This window comes from Polyergus mexicanus, unplaced genomic scaffold (genome assembly GCF_030449975.1).
Source record: "Polyergus mexicanus isolate NDT 795.1 unplaced genomic scaffold, iyPolMexi1.0 SCAF_3, whole genome shotgun sequence".
In the NCBI taxonomy this organism is placed as follows: Eukaryota; Metazoa; Arthropoda; class Insecta; order Hymenoptera; family Formicidae; genus Polyergus; species Polyergus mexicanus.
The window spans coordinates 13,171,821-13,195,781 of NW_027223323.1; the positions used below are offsets into that span (position 1 = coordinate 13,171,821).

Below are 23,961 nucleotides of genomic sequence, written 5' to 3' on the forward strand. Positions count from 1 at the left end.
ATATATATATATATAACTTGATAAATATTAAAAATTTATCTGTGATTACAGTTGCGTATATTAAATGGTATTCTTGTGTAACATGAAATTAAAAAGATGACGAGAGATTATTTCTCTAAACTTCTCTTTATCTAAAATTAATTTTAATTAATTTCAATGAGTGCACAATATTTATGCGAAATATTGGAAATGAGTGGATACTAATGCAACACAGACAGACGGCTCTACAGTTTATTATATTATATGCTACAAAGTAAAGTTTAACTTTATATATACCACTGTAAATATTTACTGCGTTATTATATTTTATACTCTGCTGATTGCACGTATAAGGCTCTTCGATTTCTTTCTATAAAAACAAAAACAAAGGCGATTAAGTATGATTGTGTATCTTTTCTTCTTGTATACCTTTATGAATATATTAAATGCAGAATGTCTGGCAGATTTTCATGCCGCTTGGATTTTCGTAAGATTATATTTTATCAATTGTATATAATTCAAGTTATTGATTTTTCAAAATTTCAAAGTTTCTTGCTTGAAACGCAAAAAATGTTTTCTCACAAAGTTCTTAACAGTGTTATATACAATACATTACATTGAGAATCAGAAACATTATTTTCTTCTTCTAAATTTGTATTAGTTTACGGCGAAGCTCGAAAAAAGATATATGTGCACGTAACAGATAAGCTTTAATCATTCGCCAGATTGCAAAATTCAATTTAATATTGTATTCTGAAAAAATTTCCACTTAATAATTATTTATTATTTTATTACATACCGATGAGAGGACTAATCACAAATTTTCATTAACGTATATGGTTTGTTGAACATCGAACGCTAATAAAGGAGTAGCGTTTTTCGTAAAAGAAAATAAGATAAAAAAAAACAGTTTATATACTTACTCTTTTCCTGCAGTTTGCTCAAACAATATAAACACATGTAATATAACATGTTATGAATATTCTCATTAATTTTACCGTCCAACAAAACGATCCATATACGAATACGTGAATTATTTTGAACGAGTCTCAGCCGGCCGATATTTGTACGAGCGAAAATGTTCAGTGTTTCCTCTATCTGTTAAGCACTATGTAAATTTCGATAGAAACTATTAAGAAACGTCGAATGTGTAATTCGCGTTCCGCAACACTTCGGTAGGAAATCCACCGCCACAAATTATTTTATGTTTTTATCATTTTTATCTTGCATTTAATTTTCATTTTACATATTTCGGCTAGACGAATATTTTTGCAACATGCATACACACGTACATATATAATATATATATATACATATAAAAATAACATTCTAGGGAAAATTGAAATTCAACAATCTATAATATCTATATAGTCGGAAAATTTCCTGGTTTTTAAAGATTAATTAATACATCATGCTCATGATACGACATAACGTAATTATTATTATATACATACACATGTTGTGAACTCTGTATTTTTTATTTTATATTATAATAGATTGTTGATTCTCAAAAGCCGAGAATATCTTAAAAGATACAGAATTGATTTCTAGAGAATGAATCGTCATACATAATTATCAAAATGATAAAAAGACGAATAAGTATTTTTTATTTCTTATTTTATATATTTGGAGGTGGATGATTTCCTCACCAAGAAATTATAAGGTAATAATCAATGTATGTGTGATGGTCAAAGAAATCGTGCAGAGATTTATAAAAATGTTTACAGTCAAGTTGCTTATAGAAAAGTGCTGATGTTTATTTGGCGCCGGAATTATTAATGGAGCAAAGCATGATGAAGCTTGGCAAAACAAATTTGTAAATAAAATACCATTTTTCTTAATCAGATAAATTTTTCATTTTTGGCGAACGATACAAATTAATGACTCAACGTCAAATTTGCATGAATTTGGCTAACTGTTATTAAATATTAATATATATATATATAGCGAAAGAGAAATGCAAGTACATAAAGAAATTTAGAAAAAATATGTAATTATAACTATAATAAAGAAATATAATATGTTGGGAGAAAATTATGTACATGTATAATTATTGTGTCAAGACTGAATTAAGACTTCGTAGAAGGTGGAACATTTTTGTAAATAATATTGCCATCTGGAAGAAATATATATGGTATTATATGAATATTGTGGAAGAGTATCGATTTTTATTATTTGATTTATATTTAACCTTTTTATCTTTGTTTACATCTATCTAGTGCTGAAAAAAAAAGTATACTGTATGTCAAAAATATTAATTTAAGATATGAATATGTTCATTTTATTAAATTAACAGACTCGCAAAATAATTGCAGAACCGATCACTTCACAAACGTAAAATTGTAAAGACCTCGTCACATTAGATACAAGTAATACAATTATATCGAGGTGACTTTTTTTTGATTGATTCAGACTTTTATTACGATAAGAAGAATAAAGAATTAGTCGATCAAAATTTTTAAACTTTTATGTTATTGCTATCAGATCTAATTGTTTAATGAACGAGAAGATGATAGATAATATAAATATATATTATTTAATGAAAAACGCTCGTTTGTATCACACAGCTCTATTATTCTATTTGATAATGTATCTTGAACAGATTTGAGAGGAATCACTATGTCATCAGTATAATGGATTTCTACGCAACGGTGGTATAGCTTGTACGAGAAAATAATCGAAAAGGCACGGCATTTCGAGACGATCTTAATCAAAGGCACGTGTAAATGTTTTGCATATCGCGATACAATGAGAGTCTCCTAAAATGAATAATCATCATAAATTGTGTCTCAATTTTTATTCAATATACCGTATAATTGATGCGTGTTGCGTTGAACGTGTATATAGTTAGTTGCTCATCGTGTGTAAGAGTCATATACTTATCTAACATACAGTACTATCTCTCAAATAAAAAAACGCGCAGAATTTGTATTGTCGAGATGTCAATGATAAATCAATAAGATTCTTATGTATACAGAAAGTTTTAATTATTGGAAATCGCGAGAAATTATATGGTAAAATTTTATGATTTCAATCCTAGTATGTGAAATACCCTATTAACGATATAAAGTTCGACATTGAATCTACGAGCTTTTTTAAAATAATTAGATACTTAAAAAAACATTTTTTAAAGAATTTTTTTACCGACACTTTGTTCTTTGCTTCATGGATATTTTAAATTAAATCGTATCATTTGAAAATTATTAATTTGTAAATACAATTGCGTTCGATGAGATCGATGACTGACTGCTTCTCGATGCAAAAAGTTCATGATCAACAGATGCAGTTTATCCGACTAGGATGTTATAAACCCGTTTTGCATGCGCAATGATAAAGGGATTATACTAAAATAAATTGAATAAAGACAGATTGATAGCGATAATAGTGTCAATTGATAATAATACTATTCATGTCAATTGCACACGCACAGTGTAATATCATATTTTTCATTTTTACTTTTTTTTATTATTTCACATTATCCGCTACGAAACGGTACTTGCCATTTAGTTTATACTAAGTATAAGTATTGGGCAAAAATATTGCAATGCAGTATAATAATACTTTCGATACAGAGGCCAATGTGCGTTTCGATAGTGTCGGATCTTTCGCAGAGTCGGACGAGACCGGAAGAGATTCATGAGTATAAACTTAAAATCTTATCGTACATAACAATAAAACTTATAATCGATGATTTTACAGAGAGCAAAAAAAAATATACGAAATTCTAATAACGGCGCGCACATATACACATTGACCGCTGTCCTCTTACAATAAGAACAGTACAATTGGAGATCGTTTTAGACTCTAGACGACTATTCGTTGCTACGATGAAGATTGCCATCAGCAAAAAGCACATCCGATGCACGCCAAAAGAGTTAAGCATCATTTTTTTTTTTTTTAAATCGTTTAATGGTTTAATCTCTGCTACGATTTTCTTTTCGCTAAAACTTCGAATGTGATCCAATACTATTGTCATTCCCTTTTTCTATCACTAAACGGATCAACTTGGTCGTAGGATTGGGGTTTTAGGAATCAATTTGCATTCTAACCACTAGTTATTAAATTTTTGCTTATTAAGGAATATTTAACGAACTTCTTTTCAGGCATGACGCGACTATTACGTTGAGTCGTGATATTTAACCGTTTAATTGCCAAAACCTGCTTTTCGATCTAAAAATTAAACAATTTCTAATTCCTTTATGTTCACTTTTGACTAATCAAAATCGCTTTAATATGCGATTTAAATTTTTAAAAAATCTATTTTAAATATAAATATATATGTGTATCTATTGCAATTTTAATATAAATATTTTTATTATTTTAAAAATTGATGTATATTTTTTGAAGCATAAATATAGCAAAAAATGAGAATTTTTCAATTAAGCATTCATCAAAAGTGACGTTATTATTTGAGACGTTAATGGGGTTAAACGATTAAAATAATTTGCAAAAAGTTGCTCTGCTTTCAACTGTGAGAGTATAGTATTAGAAATAAATTTTCGCAATTGAAAATAGATCAATTTTTATCAACTATTAAAGCGTCAATACATATTATTCTTTATTCAATCTTACGATCGTATCATTTTGCCGTATCGTTTCGTTCCAGCAAATTTCCAGAAAATTTTTACGCTCATAACAAATTTTATAAAATAATAACACTATATATCTCATTCAACAATTATAACATAACGCAAAAAAAAAAAAAACAAGAACATACTTAAATATCTTTCAGTATAAAAATAGTGTTAATTTGAATCGACACGATCTTTTACCTATGGTAAAAGATCAAAATAATTGGCAAATATTATTCCCTCAAGTCATTTTTTTCCATTCTCTTTTACATATGCGTAGAATTATATTCGATCGAATGCACGAAATAAAATATAATTGTTTAGGAACAGAGTATGCTATAATGGAAAATTGAATCCGTCGTGACGCTTCCCAAAAACGCTCAGTACACATAGATATACATATGTTCAATATATATGTATAAATTGAGTGTTTGATTCGCGTTTATTATTTTATATCTACAATTAGCGGACGATATGTACAGGGGGCAGGGAGAAGTGAGATTTATTCATTTTCTCTACAGCCGTTATACGTCAGGCCGAGAGCAATTTATTCAATGTAGATGTCCTCTATTGGGAAAGCAGTCTCAATGAATTTTGTGTAGAACCGATGAAAAGCGCGTCTGAAAAAAAAAAAAATCTCGAGTTATCGCTCGTGATCCATTACAGAAAGTGAAATTCTCTTTTTTTCATTTTTTAAGGATATTTATAAAATATTTAAAATTTTTGAATACAGATCATATATAATACATTATCAATATTTTAATTATATAACGATTTATAAAATATGATGAAATATATTATATAAAAATATATAAAGAGAGAGTACATTAATATATTATATACAGGGTGTCTGACATGTAAGTAGCCAAACTAAAAGTGGAGATAGATCGGGTCAACCTGAAAAGTCCTATACCATTTTGCTAAATTTGCAATAATTATTATGTTATTAATTAAAATGTCTGAGCCAATGATATATATATATATATACTATTATTATTAATAATAGTAAGAAATCAATTATAAATAAAATAAAAATTTTTAAATTAACAAATCTACGCAAACTATGAGAGAAATTAAATTCTCTATGAAAATAAGATACATGACTCACCCGACAGCTTCGGCGACTGGTCTCGTGGATTCCTGACCGATGAACACGTGGCAAGCGAACCTCTGCAGAGTAGGATGTTTCGTGATGAAGCCGAGGTAACGATGATCGCGAGGGTGAAACGCACAGAACGATACATTTTTCAATGAATAGAAATAGTCGTGACAGGGACCCTGACTTTTCTGCAAAAACATGTCAATGACAATTAGAAATTCTCTGATTTTCTCATTTTTCCTTCCAATTACTTATATATTACTCGCGTAATATTAGATTTATGCAAATAAAGATTTAAACGAAGAAAAGTAGTTTAAATAAAATAATTTACTTATTTATAAATCTCTCTTCTTCAATGAGATTGAGTAAAAACTCAATAATATATCAAAGATTTAATAAAATGTACGGTTTTTTTGCTGAGGATTAAAATAAATAGATCGCATAAATCACATATACACAAATAAATTTCGATCGCAAGGTATCGCTTACCCTTGGTTTACTTCTATCGACCATTCGAAGACCTTGATCGGATACCTCCAAGATGCAGCTTTGCGAGACGGGCGGATCCTGCAATGAGTTGCGTAGGATTCTCCGTACAGCCTGGCAAACCACCCCTGTACCCTTGTGTGCCAGAGTCTCTACCGAACCCAGATAACCCAGGAGATATCTTTCTCTTTTTACTTTGGGCGCGGTAGGATCGAAGTCACTGTAGTCCATGTCGACCGCGTAAGCTGACGGAAAAATACCCTGCCGGCCTGTCCTCAGATTTACTCCTAGCACACGAAGAACAGAAGGGTAAATTCTATCAATAATGAATCTGAGCATAATATTAATATTATATTGCCTCTTTTTTTTTTCTCTCTTACTTTTACTTATTTAAGATCTCTTGAAAGTTGACCCAAATAAATGTCTAACATGTATCTTTTACGAGATTAGTTTTAGATATCCAGTCTTATGATTTTTTAATCAAAAATTCGTTGCACGATTTATTATATTTATAGATCATGAAACATTTTTAACAAATAATCGTCGCTCATTTGGTTTAAAGTTATGTGCGTTTTCTCAATAATATTTTGGTAGATGTTTAAAAATATAAACAAAAAAATGTAAAAGTTATCGAAAGAATAGAACTTCACTTGTTAGATCTCTTTATGTGTCTTCCGGATATTTGACAATTTATCATCATTGTTAGAAATCTGAAGGAATTCGATTCGATTGTATTAAGTAAATGGAAAGGAAGATTATTACTATGATTAAGGTTCGATACCTTGAATGGCGCGAAATTGATATTTTTACGCACCTTCGCACCATAGGTCGTCGGCCTCCTTCTGCACGTATATAGGATCTCCGATTTCAAGATCAATTTCGTCGTGATGCCGCGGTATGAACTTATGCAGACCTCGATGCGTTGCTTCGAGTAGTTCCAGTTGGGTGAACGGTACGCCTCCACTTCCTTCGAAATGGAAAAAAAAAAAAAAACAAGCTGGTATTGATCGCTATCCTAGTTATTCTGATCCGTTCGAAAACAATTTATAACACGAACAATATTAATATTCCTCGCCGATTTTCAAAACTTTACCGAAGGCAACAGAATCTACAAACTTGTACAGTTTCTCGTAGAAAATCTAATACTAAGATCATCGGGGAATACACACACACACACACACACACACACACACACACACACACACACACACACACACACACACACACACACACACACACACACACACACACACACACACACACACACACACACACACACACACACACACACACACACACACACACACACACACACATCGTAAAAGTATTGTATGTTTCTTGTGTGTTTTACAAAATTTTTAAAAATAATTCTATTTTTTTGTCAAAAATTCAGCTCAGATTTAATTGCAAACTTTTCTGATATTAAAGATTAACGCAAATTTAAAGATTTAAACATGAAGAATAAAAAATAAAATAAAATAATAAAAATAAAAAAAAATTAGATTTTATTCTTCACACACATTAAATTTTACAAGTTCAAAGAATTTAAACGAACCATGTTTCGATGATCCAAGCATCTTCTGTTTGAAAAAGATCCTTGTTCTAAATGTATTTTAACTTTTGATTAATTCTTTTTTGCGTCATGTCTATTGATGACGCAAATATCTGCTATTTTGTTATATGAAAAAATATTAAAAAGTAAGCGCGAGAAAGGAAACATGATGTAAGTGCAAAATTTACAAATAGACAATTGATTTATATATGCAACGGTCACTGAATTACAATCGAGGACAGAACCGAAAAGCGTCGATAGGATTTATATACTAAACTTCAACCGCGATATTATTCAAAATATAAACTAAAATAATTAAAAAATAACATATATTCATTTATATATATTTATCTTAGCTATTTATATGATTAATTGTTGAGATATCATTCTACACTACTTCTAATATTATGCGTGCAGAATTATACTTAATAAATTAAAAAAATTGAAGATATTAATTAGTGTTTGGATGTACGTTTATCAAGACTTTTTTTAAATTAAATTAATTTTGTCATCTTGCGACAGTACTTGTTAAAAGAAGTATAATGTACTCTATTTATATTTAACCGCAATTACTCGGATATAAAAAATTTGAGAGGGAGATCTAAATTGTAGCGTGTAGACGAAAATAGATGATATTGCGAGGAGAATTACCTGGAGTACTACTAGGCGATACCGAATCCGTGTTTTGTAGTGTATTGCAAGGTATGGGTGATACGCTTTTGGGTCCGTTCTCAGGTGAATGAGCGGTGGAATGACCACTGTCGGTGGCCATTCTCTCGCTGTCAGGCGAACTGTCCTCGTGACGAAGTCTGGGATGACATTTCCTCAGGATAAGATGAGGCCGGGCCGATGTCGAGCCGGTGACAGCACTCAACTCATCTGCCAGAGAAGATGATGTCTGCATGGACGTCTGGCACATGGGCGTAGCTGAGACCAGGATAAATCAATCACGCGTTAAAATCTCTTCCTTAAATACAATATTATAAAAATAGAAAATGAATAACTTGGTGAATAAATAAATGATTTTCTTTAATTTTCTCTCCCATATCTACAATACTTTTGTCTCTTTTTATCATATCGAATTTTTACACGTGTAAAAAAAATATGTTGTTCATTAAAATTTAAACACATTCTCCACATTTGCGAAATGATATTTAGATAAATGCATTTGAATTTATAAGACGACAGGTTCCTCGCGATTGCATATAATAGGAAACATTGTACTATATGTATGCTTCTTATAGAACTGATATGAGTGGATACAAGTGGACTGGATTTTTTTTATATTGTGATTAATACAACGCGGTTGGTTTCTCGATTTCATCGATAGACGTAACTAATGTGTTACGCGGTGACGGAAAATGATACAGCTGATATCTATCAGATGCTGTACGCATGCACCTGATGCTGCTGATACACTATAAAAATACATTTATACCTGACCTACTTCATCATATTATAATAAAAACTACATATGACACAACGAAATAACAAAGTAATATAATTTTATATAAAATATCAATTTTTTTTTTAATTACAAGATAATTTATCATATTGTAATTATCTCTTATCTTGCTTTGCCAATTATACTGATATTATTACGCAATTGATAATAAAAAAAAATATCTAATAATACTTAACGATAGTCTTTGTGTGTGTGTGTTGACATATTCATCGTTCATAATCAATTCTAATCCCATACATATCGTTTTTTTACAGAATTTTTGAAAAATAAATTATCACTCATACGGTATTGTTTCCCTTCTAACAATTTCGATAATACAAAATGTAAGATTGGTGAAACGCTACGTATATTGGAAATTTTTCTTTCGTTATTTGTTATCATTATTGAATGAGTTCATCCATTCATGCGGTGCCTTTCTTACATTTCTTGTTTTTCGGAATTTCCGGCAATCTTCGACGTCTGCGCTCTGTGCCGCCGCTTCCGGGTCGATTCGACGGCACGTGCTCCGGCGTAGGCCAGGAGCTCAAACTGGAACACGAGTCGCCGACATCGCTGACGACACTATCCCGACCGCCGTTACCGGATACAGTATTGCCACCCCCGCCCGGTCCTGGTCCGCCACCGCCTACTGATCGACCCCTGCTGCTCAATCCACCGAACAGGCTAATATCATCCAACGATAGTCATATAGTGAGCTAAGCTATCATTTCCCATGCTGCTTGTTTTATTTTTATATATAACCCGTTGGGAAATACGAATTTAAAAAATTCTCCTTCTTCATTGAAATGGCGTTAAACTTTATATATATATATTGCCGAAAAATTGTAATATATATTGTGCGATCAGCATTTTTTTACTTTTTAAAAATTTTAATAATCGATAAGGGATATAGATAAAACGGAAGCGTATAAAAAGCAATGCATACTTGAAACGCTCATAAAATATTAGTTGGGAAAATATCGAGTTCGAAAGTATTGCGTAGCAACACATCTCGATTACCATATTTGCATCAAACTTTTGGTAAAAATTTATTAATAATTATTAGCATCGCTGCATGTCGCGAACTCTACTGGAAAGTATGGCCCCTCGAATTATTTTTATTTTTAACAAGATTAAATTAAAATTGCCAATATTAATTGTCGTCATATTAATTGTCTTGCGCGACAAGGTCCAAAATGATTCTTTCATTTCCAATATTGCTTTAAATTTGCTATAAATAAAAATATTTTACTCGTCTCGCTTTTCTTGGCCTCGAATCTTTATGTCTTTTGTCAAAGAATGTTCCGTTAAAATATTACAAGCTTTATCTGATATATCGATATACCAGATTGGTATATCAATAGAGTATAAAATTATACATCAAAGAAAAATACGGTATAAATAAAGTATATAAGGATATAATTTATAATAATGAGTAAGAGTGAACACTTACGATGTTACCAACCTGAAATCGCTATCGGCTATGATCGAACAGTGATGGTCCAGCTCCTCGCTGTCGTCAGGGGTGGTTTGTCCGCTTTGATCATCGTGCCGATGAATAACGACAACTTCCTCATCCTCAGAGTCGCCGGTAACGACGTCACAGGATCTGCCGACATCTTCATCGCTTCCTTGCGAAGATGTTGGCGAATCATCGATCATCACATCATGTACGAGCCTGATAGCCAAATCGTTAAATATGCATGTAAGATATATTAAATTTGTGATAAAAACTCGATTAAAAAATACGATATGATAATGAAAAATCAATGAAGTGTATCAAGTGATAACAAATTGTTTCTTAATTATTCAAAAAAAAAAAAAAAAAAATGTATTATAATTGCTTTATCACTTGTAAATTTATACATTATTGCGTGATGTAATTTAGAGTCTTCCTTTCAAAATTTTAAATGTATTTATAAAGAAATAATCGAATAAAATTTTTTTATAATGATATATAATGATAGTCATAACTCTCTTAATTCGATCAACAATCAAGACATATGATTATACAAACATTACATTTGTCATATTACGATTATGAAGATAATCGCTAAATGTAGAATTATATAATTAAATCTATATGCGCCACACATACACATTACTCAATTTAACGATAGATAGCCCTTTGTAAATAGGATCATCAGTTATTTGCGATAAGGGCAACACATATGGACCGTTTATTTTGAAAGTGGTGCAAGTCCATTTTCTTTTGTTTCGAGAAAATTAAATGTTAGCAGATCTGACAATTAAAAAATATAGGTTAATTATGTGAAGTCTGGGAATGTTTGTACTAATTTATCAATATGTAATTTGATTATATAAATTTCTTTTAGGCGAATTTAACTAAAATAATATATATTTCCAGGCTGCAAATGGACTTACACCACTTTCATAATTAGTCAATTGTAAATATCATTTAATTTCAATTTTGAAATAACAAATATCACTTAAAATATATTTCATATTAATCCAATTTTGTTTATAAATAATAACGAGAAATAAAATAGAATTAGTATTCTTTATTTTGAACGTTAATTATATTTATATATTGTTAAACTTAACACAAGATATTGGTATTATTAATTATTTATGCTCTTCATGTGGCACTGTTTTGAAATATTCATGATGCACAGGAGGTATATAAGGTAATAGCTGCTGCATATCCTTATATTTTTCGTATGTAATAGGCCTGGCATCGTGATGGAAATTGGACTTACACCACTTTCATAATCAATGGTTACGCAATTTCTTTTACCGGCCAATTTTAAATTGAACAAAGCATTGGCATTTTTTAAGATATTAAATACTAACTAGTTATAAACAAAAAGTTTACACTAAATTAAGCATAAATTACGTCATATCTCATTTAAAAAAAAAAAAAGGACTTACACCACTTTCAAAATAAACGGTCCATATATGTATATGTATGCGTCACAACAAAAGCCATAGATCATCACGAAAATTGTCTATATGCGCGTTGCGTTGCAGTTTCATGTCGCACTTGTATCCTTGTGTCACTTATGCCCCAGGATCAATAATTTTAAAGGCACGATACAAAACTTGGTTGTTCCTCCATGACTTTTAATTTAATCATACATCGAATCCCTAAGCAATTTCGAATTATGATTTTATAGCTTTCTTAAATCCCCTTGTGTCATATACATATATGTTAGATACATTTTTTTTCTTTTAATTTTACAATCCTATGCAGTATTGCAATAATTTGACATCTTTGAATTTGTTAAGCAGAAGTTTTTGACGAGATATAAACATGATAATTTTACTATTAAAGAGTATCCTTTTTTAAACTGCTAACAATCAGTGTCATCATGTGTAACTCCTACTAAAATGACACACTGCTATTTTTTAAATTGTCAATTCTAATTATCAATCTTGTTACTTGTCAAAGTGCAGTGTAAATAAATTATAATACCAATTTTATAGGAGTAGATAAAATTGATTGAAAAGGAAACAATGTGAGATCATCTATTTTATATGAATAATGCATTATTCATTTGTCTATAGATATTTGATTTTTTATAAATAGGAGTCAATATTCTGCATATATTGTTAAAATAATTGATACTTTGAGAGAATCCAGCATGCATATATATTCCGTAATTATTATATAGTAATTATCTACGTCATATTATCTAGATATTTTTATGAAATCGGCGAAAATAAATGTAGACAAGTTGGACATATTAATATTGTATCATTGAACAAGCTATCATCTAATTACACCATATTTTTATCATAATAAAAAATATTAGATATAATATTAATATGGCCAATTGTCTACATTTATATTTTTGCCGATTTCATAAAAATATCTAGATAATGACGTAGATAATTACTGATATTTCACCACCCATGCACTTTCGATCTTATCAACGTGATGCACTATCTACAATCTACATTATCGCCCCCTGTATATTTTTACTTGGTAACAATATATGACCTGCGATATATTATCGTTTTATTACAACTTCTAATGTGATCATCAATCCTTCTATTCGATTCCCCATCTAAATTAGCTGCCTTCTTTAGTTTCAGACTGTCGTCTTTCGCAAATGTACGTCGCGGTCCTTATCGCATCATCGTGTCATCTGTTCCGAAGACAGGTTTGTCACGGAACGCATATACTCACGTGTAGTTGGAAAGCGGGGTCTTCAGATGTTGGGGCAGCCTCTCGAAGTAATGTCGGAACTCCTCGAACTCGCTGTCAGCCATCGTCGCGTTGTTCGTAGGGTGAGCGAAATACGGGGTACAAGGCAGGGGTCGATCCCGAGGGCGGCCGTGGCGGCCTGGAGGAGAGCTACTCGTCGACCCCCAGGAAACATACGGGGTGAAAAGATGTCGCTGACGTTGTCGCCGACGTCGCTTCGACTCCGTGCAAACGCGACGCAACCCCTATTGATTCCTGCGTGGTGAACGTCGCGCGTCTACTCGTTCGCGTGGGGGTGGGCAGGGGTTGGTTTTCAAGAGAGAGAAGAGAAAGAGAGAGAGAGAGAGAGAGAGGGAGAAAGAAGAAAGTAAAAGGAGAGCTACACTCTAGGGTGAATGTTTGGCTGCGTATTCTCTATCTTGCATTTAGCTTTAAATACTGACGAAGACGATAACGTCGAACACGTCGGGGTTAACGAGAGATAAAATCCAGTGTTCGCACGCGACGTTGAATGAACACCACGAATACACTTCTGTCTACCTCTCTTGAACTACTTCAAGAGATTCAATTGCCGTATTGCTTTAAGTTGGGATAACGTAACTACCTATGGTGCCATAAATTAATTAACAATTAAAGCGTTCTATTTCTAAAAAAAACAAAAATTTTATTATGAAATAATATTTTAACGTATTAGGGTCATAATTTTTATTCGAATTTACCATTATCTAATTTTCAAATGTATCTTTAGAAACATTATGAAAAAAAAAAAAAAACAACAGAGAGCGTGATTATACATACGCTTGGAGAAAATGTGGGCCAAGACGGGCCCTTTGTTCGAACATTTGTGGATCTGGCGCGCTGCTGATCGATATACTTCGTAATGAAACATTTATCAGTAGGGGGCATAAACCCCAGGAGTTTACAATCGTATCTCCCGAAGTAGCTTAGAATTCGCGGCGCAATGTTACGATATAAAATACCGAAGGGGTGGTTAAATATTATACACATTTGCCCCGCAATCGATCTCTTGCACTCATACATCGGTGGCTGCAGCACAGTAGATTTATCTTCTTCATATTCTGACGATGACTCATCGAAAATTTTCCAACTTGCGATATTTCATTAGGTAAGGTGTGTGAAAAAATTATGAATCGAACGTAAAATACTCATTCGCTTTTTTTTTTTTTTCACGTAACAAAATTAATTTCTTTGACATTAATTAACACGAAAATTGTGATTATTTTAAACAATCAGGTTCTCATTACAAAAAATTTAGAATTCGATTAAACGAGGCGGAAAGATTAAGCAACGTTGATCAAATCTCGACGATTAAAAATATTCTAATAAATGCTAGCGCACATATTTACGTAGAGATGAATTAATCCATTAAATCCGATGAATAATTAAAAAAAAAAAAAAAAAAAACATCAGATTTATAATAAATTAGACGCCCCAAATTTTCTCATTAATGTATATAATTTATTTTTCCTTAATTTTGTCGTCCTTCTTTCAATTGATTATTAAGATTTTTGCTAAGCATTTTAATATTTATCTTATAATACGTATTATAATAACACTTCCAATCATTTTATCAGTCATTCTAATATTACGGTGGCCATAAATTTTTACAGGCATTTTACCAGAATCAAATTATACCCCAAGAATAAGATCGTATTTCACGAATATCTATTCGCAACTTCTGTTTTGCCAGTTTTCACGCGGAGAACATTTTTCACTTTGTATATGTCCTCCCATAACTCTTTATCTCACAACCATCCCTGTCTCTCCAATCACCTGTTATACTTTTCTTTCATGCTGAGAGCATGCTCAGAAAGGATTTTCCTGTTTGTCGATGGATAATCATCGTTTTCTTCGTCGTGAGGAGCGTTTTTTAAAAATTTTTAATCGATTTTCTCGAGATCACATTGAAAGCTTTAAGAAAGAACGCATCTCACGTTATCGAAGCAACAGGCGAGACCGTCGACGTCGAGAGGCAACAATATAACACGAATAGGTAATAAAATATGATTAAGTATAAAGAGGAGATAAAAATATAAAATATAAATATAAATTGCATAAATATATGAAGAATAAAAGAATATGATTTTATAAGAACAGAAAAGTTCGTAGAACATTATTTAAGAATGAATATAATATATAATAATTGCGCGTCTCTTTTTAATTAAAAATATTCCCATTTGCATTTCGAGCATTATAAATATTGAAGAGTAGAAATCATTGCTCAAACGATATAGATGTAGCAATTAAACGCGTGTTTATTATACGACGGAGAAGAATCTCGTTAGCGTAACCTCGAGCAAAATTCAAACGACACGAAGTAAAAGAAATCGCCGGTATCGAATTGCGTCTGACCTAGTGGCCTTTGCGACGTAGTAAAAGACAGAAAGCTAAATTCGTGTTCCCTAGCGTCTCGTCCTCCCCTTTTAATCTCAATGTCGACATTATCGCCACGGATAATTACTGCGCTTTCTCAATCTTTGCCGGTGTAACATAGCGGAAACTGATATCTCATATCACCGACATATGACAGAATCCAGCAAATTGCGGGTAATACACGATTGCGAAATTACGTACGCGCAAAATGATTTTCTTATAATCTAAATCATTGTATTTCTCAATTCTTTTTCTCAATCTTTCCTAATTTTTTGATTTTTTAATTTTAATTCTTAAAGACGTACTTTGGGGTAACTCTAACTCCTTAATTTTAATCTTCGATATATTTTAGTGGCGGGTTTAAAAATTAAGGAAAATTAGTAGCAAATTAAATTAATCGAATAATGTTAATTTATTCTTGACCGCGACCAGAATCCCGGTCCAAACTCGTAAGAGATACCCCTCGAGAACGAGTATCGAGGATCGAACGATATTCTCAATCTCGCTTAATGCCGGAGAAACACTCGGTATAATTTAGCGAGGGTAGAATTGCGGCAACTGATAGTGGTAAGTGATGAACACTGGTAATGTGCTGCATCTACTTTTCTCACAGGGGTGGGAGAGAACGCCCGCTCCTCGCGGGCGTTCGAGCTTTTATTAAATGGTGTCTTTTTGTTTCGGAATAAAACGGAGAACGAGAAATCGCCGTCTCGTCGAAAAAGTTCTCTTCTTCTGACAGGAAGTCACTTTCTCGGGTGACCGCTTCCTCGTTTTGACGTTTGACATTTGCGACCGTACGGCACATAATTTTACATTGTTTGAACTAAGCATTTTCTAATGAAAAAAATGCATTCTATTCCGTGATAATTTTATAAAATTAAGAAATTGCGTTGATATTTTACGATATTTATGATATAATCTAAGTATTTCTAAGTAATATCCGATGTCATGATTAGCGATTATTAACACGAGAATGAGAAGAAGAGAGAAAAGAAAATACGTAATAATTGTTAATATTTCATAATGACAAAATTATAAAATGAAATATACGACGATATTTTATATCAATCAACAATTGAGATATATTATTAATGTAATTATAATTATATGATATTTAAAGCAAAATAATTTGCAAATATATACTTTACAATTTGTATTATTGAGATTATAATAAACTATACATTCTTGTATTATATCTAATATTAATTTTTTTCGGAGCAAAGTAAATTGAGATAATATCTCAACCTTTTTCCATCTTTTCTCTCTTTTTTTTTTTATGCCCAAAATGCTGCATCTTATTTCTCGAATAAAAATTTATTGCAAAAATAAAGAAACCTTGAAGAGTTGTATCTGGTTTATTGATGATCTTGCAATTTTTGCGCGTATTCTTCAGTATCGATGCTCGTATCATTCGCTCTAGTGACGTCACTTGCAGGAAATACATTCAAGGACCGGCACCACTCGCCGTTAAACGGGGTGAGCCAACACACTTGTCTTCAACCCCATGAAAAGTTTTATCCGACCAATGGGAATCGTTGGTGCTGCCGTGCACCGCCCAATCACGGCAAGATCGTCATTGTGAAAGACGAGCACGAGCGGGGGAGGCCGAGATCTTAAGAGGACCTGTTAAGGATGGTACCGCCACACTCTGTTGCTCGCGTCCTGAAAGACAGTGAGTCATCTCAGTGGATCGCAAATCAAATCGTATATATCGCGCAGGATATTGAGAAATAAATTCCATTGATAAACGAAATTACGGAGGGGAAAAATTCTTTCGTTGTCACATTGTTTCGCAAATCTTTTTATCGTGAAAATTATCATGAGCGGATCAGGAAAGAGTCTTCTCGGGGTGTGGTTATATAGGAGAGGCGAGAGTTGGGCTGTCAAAGAAGGAAGTCCGTTACACAAATCGCGCAATGTATGTTATCATATATTTGACGAAATTAAAAAAGCAGATGATAAATTTTATTATCTGATCTTTAACGAGTCAATAATTTTTTAAAGAGAGTCGTTTTAGTTAATATATGTAATAAACTTTTTCTTGTTTAATTTATTCGAATAATTAATTTAATTTTATATATTTTATCAAGAACTTCTTAAACATCGTAGAAGCAGAAGTGTCTTAAAATAGAATTTATACAATAATAAATGAGAAAATTTAAAGTTGAATATCTTGATAATATAGACGTATCCTTTTTTCATTCATTTAGCTCCCCGTGGATGAAAGTAATCAAGCCAACGACAACAAGAATTCTGTGATATTTTCCCTGAAGAATCAAATCGGTGGCTTAGCGCGAGCGCTTCAAGTATTTCAGGTATGTTTCTGTATTTTTCCGTCTACCTAGGTATGTGTTTACGTTAAAACTTGTATCATATTCTCTTCTCAAATATTTTAATAAATTATTCAGCGAATTTAAACGAATCGAAAATTAGGCGATAAAAAAAAAGGCAACAATTTCTAAATCTCGAATACCGCAAGCGTAATGTGAGCACTCTTTCTTGTTAATATAGTCTTTTTAAGCAACTTTTACCATTAGATAAATAAAGATAAATAAATAAGATAAATTATAAAAATTCACCATTATACCTTTTAACATTTAAATTTACCATTTATTTATTTTTTTTTTTTTTTTAAATTTAACAATTATAATTTTCATCATTATAGATAGATGAATTATAAATTTACAACTCGATTTAACTCGCTTCCCAAATACCGAGCGATAAATACCGCATATTGAAAAGTACGTTTAGAAAATATTAGGGAAGGCATATTTTTCTTTTCATACAAAGGATCTAGGTATAAATGTTGCGCATATCGAATCGAGAAAGTCTATGCGCCGCGGCTCCGAATACGACATCCTTGTGGATGTCGAGTGCGATTCGAAGAGGATGGAACAGTTGATGAAATTGTTGAGCCGCGAAGTAGCGGCTATCAATCTTGCCCATTATGAGCAAATCGGAAGTATACCACGCGCACCTTCTCTCTCAGCCGCGACAAGCTTCGGTGAGTCTTCTTCATTAATACGCAGTAAAAAGTATCAATAATTTTTTTTTTTTTTTCACTATAATAAGATATGGTTAAATGCAACGCTAATGTCCTTGTAATATATTTTATATATGTTAGCGTGTATCAATAAAACAATTGATGCGACGAAACTCTGATACGATAAAATGCAGTTTTTTTTTTTAGTTAGACTTTGTTCGAGATTGAGCGGAGAGCGCGGAATTAATTAATTTGCGGAATTAATTAATTCGCGGTTGTAATTGTCTTGGCGATGACACACGGCATGGCTAACATCGTTCGCACCAATTTTTAGAATCGAGCCTGTTATCACTGACAGTTCATGTCCCAGAGTTGACCGCCGCTCGTTGGCCGTCGATGACAAACTCCGAGCGAAAAATAACAATTTAATGCCTTTTTAGAAAGATCCGCGAACAAACACGAGTCGTACAAATTAATTCGAAAATTGATCAAACTCTCGACACAATCGGGATCCTTTTAGGAGGGGGCACGCTTTGATAAAAGGACGCGCGTGGAAGAAGCGAGCCGCGCTTCGAAGAAAGTCTCAGATATTCGTATATGTAATGCTGCGAGAAAAATATTAATTTATACTCGATGAATTCATGTCGGAAAATTAGTGCGATCGTTCCTTTGGCGCGCGGACCGCCGGATTTATCGTCGCCGTTGCCTTTTGTCGCCGTAAAAAAGATCTAGTAAATATCTGTAAAATATTGTACAATACATATCGTTAGCGTCTTTATTAAATCTTCGTGCCGTTCGAAACCTGATTTTCTTCATCTCGTTAGGTTCGTTTTATTTCGCGCTTTCTCTCTCTCTCCCTCACGCATCCGCTCCGCTCTCGAACAGATTTGTACTTTAATCTTAATTTCAATAGTTTGCAACATTTTAAAATTGAAAAACTATATTAGTTCAATAATTATCTAATAATTTAGTAACTTGTTAAATATATTTGAACAGAGATAATTTTAAATTAAACTTTAATTTAATAATTGTCAACATCATATATTGAATATGTCAATATATTTATTACAATTCAAAGTAAAAGAATTTGATTGTTTTACAGAATTGTTTTAAAGACGCAACAATTTAAATTAAATATCACAATTTATTAAAAGTGCATTATTCTTATGGCGAAGGCTACATTTGAAAGTTCGATAAAATTTGTAAATATATCGAGATTTATACCGCTCTTTTATTATTTCTGTTTTCTCGGAGACATTTGATAATGGAATTATCACTTATCGTGTGTGTTAAGACGCAATAGAGTTTTGATTTTATAGATTTTAGTGAAGTCGACATGCCCTGGTTCCCGCGAAAGATATCGGATCTCGATCGTGCGCAGAAAGTTCTCATGTACGGCTCAGAATTGGACGCGGACCATCCCGTATGTTTTTTATATGATTTCATGCATGCGAGTTGCTGTTACAGCAACTTCTTCTCAAGTTTATGCCCACTTTAACAAAACTACTTTGCAATTGCAGGGTTTCAAAGATCCCATATATCGTAAACGTCGCGAGGAGTTTGCCGTGATTGCCTATAATTACAAGTAGTAAGTGAAGTAATGGTTTACGCGTAAGCGTTCTTTCTAATTGACAACGACATAATATTTTAGCGGTCAACCGATACCAAAGGTGCAATATACGGCGGAAGAAATCAGAACCTGGTATGTTCTTTCACACAAAAATTATATCATATTTGCAACATTCTTGATAAAAAAAAAAATATATATATATATATATTTTGCTTAACAAACTCGTTTTAAACTGTCAAAAAATTTTTTTCAATTCAAAAAGAAAGAAAGAAAAAATATATGGTAATTCAAGAAATTCATATGTAATTTGTAAAAATTAAATTTGTAATTTCTCAAAGTAAAAATAGGTACATGTACACAGAGAAATCCTGAAAAAAAAAAAACCTTTTTGCAAAGATATTAAAAATCATTTATAACATATCGTAAAAAAGAGAGTCGTGAATTAATCACTATTCGAGACACAGGATACAACTTTTTCTCGTGAAACTACAAACTGGATACTGGAAACGTGTTTTCCCGTACATGAAGCCAATTGGTATGGATAAAAGAAATGATTTCTCGATACTTAAGTTATATACATATACTCGTTCGATATCTTCGATCTCATCATTCACTAAGAAAAGATAAAGTCTCTCTCTTCTCTCCCCTCTTTATCTATATATATATATATATATATATATATATATATATATATATATATATATATATATATCTTCCTAAGTCTCTTTGTAGCGCGAATCGAAATAAGATTGGCACGCTGAATGCACCCTTAATTGCGTCAATTTGATTTATCCTCGACACGGCATCGAGTAGCAACTCGGCTAATGCAATATCTCTGACTTGAATGCAACGATTCACGAAACAACCATTGCAACTTAATCAAATCGAGAGCTTTTCGGCAGAAGTCAAACAATTGAGTGACTTGATAACGATAATTAATTTATCTAACATGATTACAAAACATCATTTAAAATGTGTCGCAATAGATAAGATATATATTTAATACATAATGTCTCATACAGAACATTGCAACATTTATAAAAAGAAAAAAATTAATTACTTAAATATCTTTATGATAAATATAAGGAATAACAGGCAATAAATTTGATTTGATTTTAAATATATTTATCTTAGGGGAACTGTTTTCCGCGAATTGCACCAACTCTATCAAAAATACGCGTGCAAAGAATATCTGGAAAATTGGCCGAAGTTAGTCAAATATTGCGGATACAGGTATATAACAAAGAGATAATTAACATAAGATCTATTCAAACATAAATTTGTTAAAAAAAGAATTAATTATTCATTTAAAAAAAAAAAAAAAAGAAAGTGTGCATATAATATTTTATATTTTATATGAAATGCTTGCAAAAATAAAATTTTATTTAAAAGATATATAAATATAGATAAAGCTTCATCTCTAAAATAGTTTTTAATCTTGTCGCTCCTCTCTTAGAGAGAACAATATACCGCAACTGCAGGATGTGAACGTTTTCCTAAAGCGTGAGTACGAGAGATTGCTATACAATTATATTATCACGTTTTACGAAAATAAGAATGAAGGGTGTAAACAAAAATCGATATTTTATTTTAGGAACAACGGGATTTCAACTTCGTCCGGTCGCGGGTTATCTCACACCGCGAGATTTCCTTGCCGGACTTGCTTTTCGGGTGTTCCATTGCACCCAATACATTCGACACTCTTCCGATCCATTTTACACGCCGGAACCGTGAGTACATGGCACATCTTTTTTTTTTTTAAATAAAAAATGCAAATAATATATAAAGATAATGGAAAAATAAATATTTATAATAAATTTAGAACTTCCTAATGATAATTTCCATCGACATCAAGTAATTAACGATACTCCGCAATTTACAGAGATTGTTGTCATGAACTGCTGGGCCATATGCCGCTACTTGCTAATCCAAGTTTTGCACAATTTTCTCAAGAACTTGGTTTGGCTTCTCTCGGTGCATCGGATGAAGACATAGATAAATTGGCAACTGTAAGAATCTTCAAATATGAAGATATTTCATCTTCCGTTATTTGCATCACCTCTATCTTTCCAGCTATACTTCTTCACCGTTGAGTTTGGATTGTGCAAACAAGATGGTATGTTTCGCGTTTACGGAGCCGGTCTGCTTTCATCGGTGGCGGAATTGAGACACGCGGTATCCGTACCTGAGAAAACCATGAGATTCGAACCGGATGTCACATGCAAGCAAGAATGCATCATCACTGCGTTTCAGAATGCGTATTATTATACGGACAGCATAGAGGAAGCAAAAGAGAAAATGCGGTAAACGTCTTTCCTTGCGATATTATTATATGTATCTCGCCGTCTTTTCGTTGGCACGCGTGATCCTTTTCTTCTTCGAAATCAAATAAGAACAGATATGATCATATTATTATTTATATTATTTCCAGAGCGTTTGCTAATCAGATTGAACGACCATTTGGGGTACGCTACAATCCGTATACCCAGTCAGTGGAGGTGTTGACAGATGCCCAGAAGATCACAGCTGTGGTTAGCGAGCTGCGAGGCGACCTTTGCATAGTGTCGAACGCATTGAAAAAAATCCATGAACAGGACGATACCGTCGATGTCGAGAGGATAACCAGCTTGTTGACTCACGGCATCGATATTCCGCAGGACAGTTCGCCCTCGGAGAGCGATGACAGTCCTAATGTCGAAGAGTCTCATCCCCAAGAAGACCAGCAGTTGCATTGCGATGATAAAGATGTAGCCGCTATGGGAGATTAAGAGATTGATATATCATTACTGATTGCATGCTTCTTAAATTTTTGAAAATGTTTGAGGAAATCAACGAAAATCTTTTCAGAAACAATTTATTTCTCTCGCGAAAGCAGATGCGAGATATAACTCTGCTATTTCACAAAAAATTATTTTAAAAAATTAATCGATATGCAAGATCAAAAGAGGCTGCATAAAATAAAATGGATGAGAAAGAATTATCAGTTTGCCTATCTAACTTTAGAGAAATACACTTTAGAGTAAACAATCGATCAAATTAAATTTTAACGATATGTATACAATATATGTGAAATGAAACATAATGGATAATGATATTAAACAAGAAATTTTCCTTACGATAAGGAACAGAGGGAAATCGTATATATATATAAATGCAAAATTAATGAAATTGAGAGCCATAAAATTTTGATTCATCGGCATAATATACAGCATGCATTTACAAAACTTTGACCCCGTTTCTGTTAAATGTACAGACAGAATGTTATATATATGTAGAATGCCATTAATGTATCGTAATTAAATTAAAAATAAATGCAAAGTTATAATAAATTTAATCTCTTTAAATTTGCGTATATTGTGTATATATATGTATGTATGTATATGCATGTAAGTATGAGTATGCGTCTGACAGATCCCAAGTAGACTTTTTTATTTTTAGATATTGCGTGTCAATTTCATCTAATCTCAACTAGTTAAAATAATTAACGCAATATTTTTGATAAATTTATATAAAAAGTCTTATTTTATTATTATTATTGGGGAAAAATTAATCCCCAAACGGGGTTTAAACGGACAGATCCTACTGATTTTTATATTGGATATGAGATACTTTAGCATCCGTCGTGGCTTATGGTTCCCTCACTCAGAACGGGGTAAGGCTTGCACTGAAAAAGGCAGCCACAATCAACTTACATCTTTTCCATAAGAGCGAA

General features: G+C 32.3%; 2 protein-coding genes across 5 annotated transcripts; one reads left to right on the plus strand and one right to left on the minus strand.

The window, feature by feature from the left end:
- Positions 1-13,525, minus strand: Aplip1 (JNK-interacting protein Aplip1). Of its 4 annotated transcripts, none has more exons than XM_070293519.1 (8): positions 13,285-13,525; positions 10,585-10,809; positions 9,574-9,794; positions 8,339-8,614; positions 6,950-7,102; positions 6,139-6,422; positions 5,659-5,837; positions 1-5,170 (listed from the first exon to the last, which is right to left on the minus strand). In XM_070293519.1, the coding sequence occupies exons 1-8, from the start codon at positions 13,365-13,367 to the stop codon at positions 5,098-5,100; spliced, it is 1,494 nt and encodes a 497-aa protein (XP_070149620.1). In that variant the 5' UTR covers positions 13,368-13,525; the 3' UTR covers positions 1-5,097. The 4 variants fall into 4 exon arrangements, with proteins under 4 accessions (XP_070149620.1, XP_070149618.1, XP_070149621.1 ...); XM_070293517.1 differs by having other exon boundaries at positions 9,574-9,815; XM_070293520.1 differs by having other exon boundaries at positions 10,597-10,809; positions 13,285-13,524.
- Positions 13,526-17,341: 3,816 nt separating this feature from the next.
- Positions 17,342-23,524, plus strand: Trhn (tryptophan hydroxylase). The gene is made up of 12 exons (XM_070293523.1): positions 17,342-17,614; positions 17,907-18,011; positions 18,487-18,700; positions 19,999-20,102; positions 20,200-20,267; positions 20,331-20,381; positions 21,384-21,482; positions 21,706-21,752; positions 21,844-21,979; positions 22,132-22,258; positions 22,323-22,552; positions 22,681-23,524. Exons 1-12 carry the CDS (start codon positions 17,516-17,518, stop codon positions 23,015-23,017), a joined length of 1,617 nt encoding a protein of 538 aa, XP_070149624.1. The 5' UTR covers positions 17,342-17,515; the 3' UTR covers positions 23,018-23,524.
- The last annotated feature ends 437 nt before the right edge of the window (positions 23,525-23,961 follow it).